At 45.6% G+C, this 4,230-nt stretch overlaps 1 protein-coding gene across 1 annotated transcript in view; it reads right to left on the bottom strand.

The window, feature by feature from the left end:
* Cmtr1 (cap methyltransferase 1) overlaps nucleotides 1-4,230 on the bottom strand; it is a 42,879-nt gene that overhangs the window by 36,625 nt on the left and 2,024 nt on the right. The window contains exon 2 of the mRNA XM_021149870.1: nucleotides 3,371-3,505. Within this exon, the coding sequence (XP_021005529.1) occupies nucleotides 3,371-3,500 (130 nt within the window). The 5' untranslated portion in view covers nucleotides 3,501-3,505. The remainder of the gene's footprint in view (nucleotides 1-3,370; nucleotides 3,506-4,230) is intronic.

Raw genomic sequence — 4,230 nt, 5'->3', positions numbered from 1 at the left:
CCCTGGAAGAGCATGAATGATGCCAAGGTGGCCAGGGTTAACATCCCCTCCTTCTTTTCCCTGGATAAAGGTCAGGCTGCTGACCTAGCAATGTATCTACCTTGTGAATAATGTCAAACAAACAAACTGATTGAATCGTTCGGCTAAACAACCATCGCATCAATCAAGACACAAGGTCCAGACAGGAAGTCACTACAACTCTTCTCTTTTCCGATTGTTCCCAAAGGGCATTTCTCAGCCATCTAGCTGAACAGTGTGTGCAGGTAGAGGCAGCTAGAGCAAGTGGAAGCACCCTTCTGGAATTCAACAACCCGGAGAGGAAAGCTGCACCTTCAACTCCTGTGACAAGATGGCACACTTGCCCAAGTACACTGTCCAGGAAAACCTAAGAGGAACACGGTCAACAAGATGGAGGAGGAGGGGCAAAGTAAAGACATCAGGCATGGTAAGGCTCTTAGGAAACTGACACTATGATCTTTTCTCAATCCTGTCCAATCATTATGCTTTAAGCATTTGCTCCGCTGCCAGTCATGGAAGAGCGAACAGGAACCACTGAGTGGTCAGGTGGACTCCTGTCCTGACTCGGGACCCTATGAGGCTGCCCTCTTCCTATGGTAAATTAACCTGGAAGTATGTACCTCTGAGGGTTTGCCTCTGCCTCCTGCCTCGCTTTCTGCAACTGAAAGAAACCACCTGGTATTGTCAGACACAAGAGAAACTGGCCAGCTTCAAATCTCCACTCCTTACACTCAACAGCCACTGTCAATCCTAACTGAGTCATGAAGCTACTTCCAGAAAAGGTTAAAGCTATTTTGTAAAATGAAGGGATTGTGCCAGGCTGGTAATCACACTTCACAGTCACATTTTTTTTTAAATATTTCTTTTCTTTTTTCCACAGTCACATTTTTAAAACTTTAAAATGTCAGCCGGGCATGACACCTTTGATCCCAGCATTTGAGAGGCAGAGGCAAGCAGATCTCTGAGAGTTGGAGGCTAGCCTGGTCTACAGTGTGAGTTCTAGGACAGCCAGGGCTACACAGAGAAACCCTGTTTTGAAAAAAACAACACAGTGCTGGAAAGATGGCTCAGTGGTTAAGAGCACTGACTGCTCTTCCAGAGGTCCTGAGTTCAATTCCCAGCAGCCACATGGTGGCTCACAACCACCTATAATGAGATCTGATACCCTCTTCTGGTGTGTCTGAAGTCATCTACAGTATACTTATATATAATAATAAATAAATCTTTAAAAACAATTTAAAAGGAGGAGGAGGAGGAAGAAGAAGAGGTTAATCAGACTACTTTCCTTAAAGGAGCCCCAACTCTATATGCTCACCTTACTCCCCTGGGACCTGTCCTCTCTTCTTTTTAACAATGTCACTGGCAGGACATGTCCAAGGATCCACTTAGCACTAAGCACTTAGCTGGGCGTGATGGCGCACGCCTTTAATCCCAGCACTTGGGAGGCAGGTGGATTTCTAAAGTCAAGGCCAGCCTGGTCTACAGAGTGAGTTCCAGGACAGCCAGGGCTACACAGAGAAACCCTGTCTCGAAAAAACAAACAAACAAGCAAGCACTAAGCACTTACTCCCTATACACGCTCACTCTTGTCCTTCCCTCACAGGCCTCTCCACAACCAAGAGGACCTGTGCACAAGCATGGGGTTTTTTTGTTGTTGGTAGTTTTTGGGGTTTTTTTTTTTTTTTTTTTTTTGCTTTCCATTTAATGACCCTGGTCACATACAGACTTTCTTTTCTACCCTGAAATCCACTCAGACATTTTCACAATTGTTTTTGACGAGTCCCACTACATTGCTCAGGCTTGTCTCAAGCTCACCAGGTCAAGTGATCTCTCCAGTGTCAGCCTCCCATCCAATCAGGAACCAGAAGATGTGACGGTGCCCATCATCACTGAGACCTTGAAGACCCACACCTCCACAGGAAAGATCATGAGACTGAGTCCATCCTAGATCACGGCTGCCCATCTTCACGGCCTCCCATGAGCCTACCACTAGAAAGTGAACCTCACTTCCTCACACCTACCAAGGAAGTAGCATATCCTTTCAGTCAACAGTCTGTTACCAAGCTCCATTCCAGTCAACCACTGATCTCACAGGGCATACAAAAGGCAAGTCTGCTAGTGTACTGGGTTGAAAACAGCATCCTCCTCCAAAATTCCTGTCACCTATAAACTGGGGAGGACTTTTATTTGGAAACAAGAGTCTCTGCAGATATAATCAAGTTCAAATAAGATAACACTAAAGAGGCATAAGTCCTAATCCAATGACTGACATCCTCCTAATAGGGAAATGTTGACACAGATGCAGGAAGGCAGAGGCAGAAACTAGAGAGACACACTACCACCAGAGGCATGCAGTACCAAGGACTGTCAGTGAGCCATCAGAGAATTACAGAAGTAAGAGAGGGAAGGGGAGTCCTTCCCAAGAGCCTTCCTAGAGAGAGCATGCAGCCCTGCAGACAACCTGGGTGAGCCCACTGCTCTCCAGACGTATGGCTCTATCGTAAGCAGTGCAGCATGCGAGAGTTTGTTCCATAGAGCAGCTCTCAGGAATGAGTGGAAGCCGAGTAGAGTGGTGTACATGTTTAACCCCAGCACTCCGGAGGCCAAGGCAGATGGTTTTCTGTGAGTTCAAGGCCAATCTTGTCTACATAGTGAGTTCCAGGACAACCAGAGACACATAGTAAGACCCCTCTCAAAACAAACAAACAAACAAACAAACAAACAAACAACAAAAGGAAGGAAGGCAGGCAGGCAGCTTGTCAGAGTTAAAATGAACAGAGTACTTCTAATTGTCTGGTGAAATTATGGGTGAAATTCATGTATTGTAAATGTCCACAATGTTAAAACAGATAAAGCATAGTATCTTTCTTCCAAATCTTTGAGCTGGAGGTAAAGTGAAGGCAAGGAGACACTCCACCACAGCTGAGTATTTCTGATTCCAACTGCTAAAGGAACTGTGAAAACTGTACGCAAGGACCCAAGTCAGACCAGGCAGCTCCATCCCACCTCTACAGAGGGGCTTCTCAATTATTAATAGCTATTTAAAACACCACATTCAATGCTCAACACTTCTACCTGATTTAAGGCTGTGAGGGGGTCACCTGCTGAAGGACCAGGAACAGATCAAAGGCACTTTCTGGAACCGCTCCACCTTTTAGAATTTAAAACACGTTTCCCTACTCTGAGTAGGAGAATAGCAGCAGAACGGAAGAGCTGCTGTTATAGCTTCCATCTTTCTGCCAAATGTGCTGATTTTGCTCAAGGGCCAGCGAACTACATTCTGCTCAGTCCAGGCACTAAGGATTCAAACAACCAGATGGCCAGTGGCCTCAGATCACATAGGCCAGTGTACCTTTTGCTGCATGATTGACAGAGGAGAGAGGTTCATCATCAGATGTGGAGCTGAGGTGCCGGGCAAGCTCCCCAATTCGCTTCTGTTTCTTGAGGGGGGCAGTGCATTCTGGGTCAGTTCTCCTCTTCATTGTTACTGCAACCATAAATCCCGTCAGTCAGCTCTGAGGTTAGAACTACTGGGAATGAGGCAAGGATCCCAAAGGTAACAACCATCGTCAGCCGGATGAGATGTGGCCACTGCACGCATCTCCTAATGCTAACACTTGAGCAGCCTCTTCCTCCAAGAAAGGTCCAGGAGGGAGGCTAGCTGAGCTCTGTTTCTCAGTAACGATGGTTAGCTTCCCTAGGAAATGAGGTGCTCTCAGAATCAGAGCCCTCAGTGCTATTAGCATCAGATATCAAAAAGTTAGATTAACTCAGCAAGGCACAGGAGGCCTTTGAGTGCCTGCTATTCTATAACTTTAGAGACAATACTGGCTATTTATAACAATGTGTACTGGAAACAAATTATGAACCCTACTAAGTAACAGTTACAAGTATTTCCAAGGACAGTCAGAGAATGATTTTTTTTCATCATCTTTACCAGAACAATGAAGATCTTATTATATATGGGGAAAATGATGGGATACGGCCTGTTTCCTGTTTTGAAAAAAGAAAGAGCACAGCGTAAGGCATGGGAGTACGAGCTGAGTGACAGCCAAGAGGGGTGAAAGAGACAACAGATGACTTAGTAATGGGATACAAATGACTTTTTTTCCTTTAAAAAAATTTTTTTGACATTAACTTTTAAGAATACAAGTACAAGCCGGGCGTGGTGGCGCACGCCTTTAATCCCAGCACTCGGGAGGCAGAGGCAGG

Source organism: Mus caroli, chromosome 17 (assembly GCF_900094665.2).
Source record: "Mus caroli chromosome 17, CAROLI_EIJ_v1.1, whole genome shotgun sequence".
NCBI lineage: Eukaryota > Metazoa > Chordata > Mammalia > Rodentia > Muridae > Mus > Mus caroli.
This window is presented reverse-complemented; position numbering and strand designations above follow the sequence as displayed.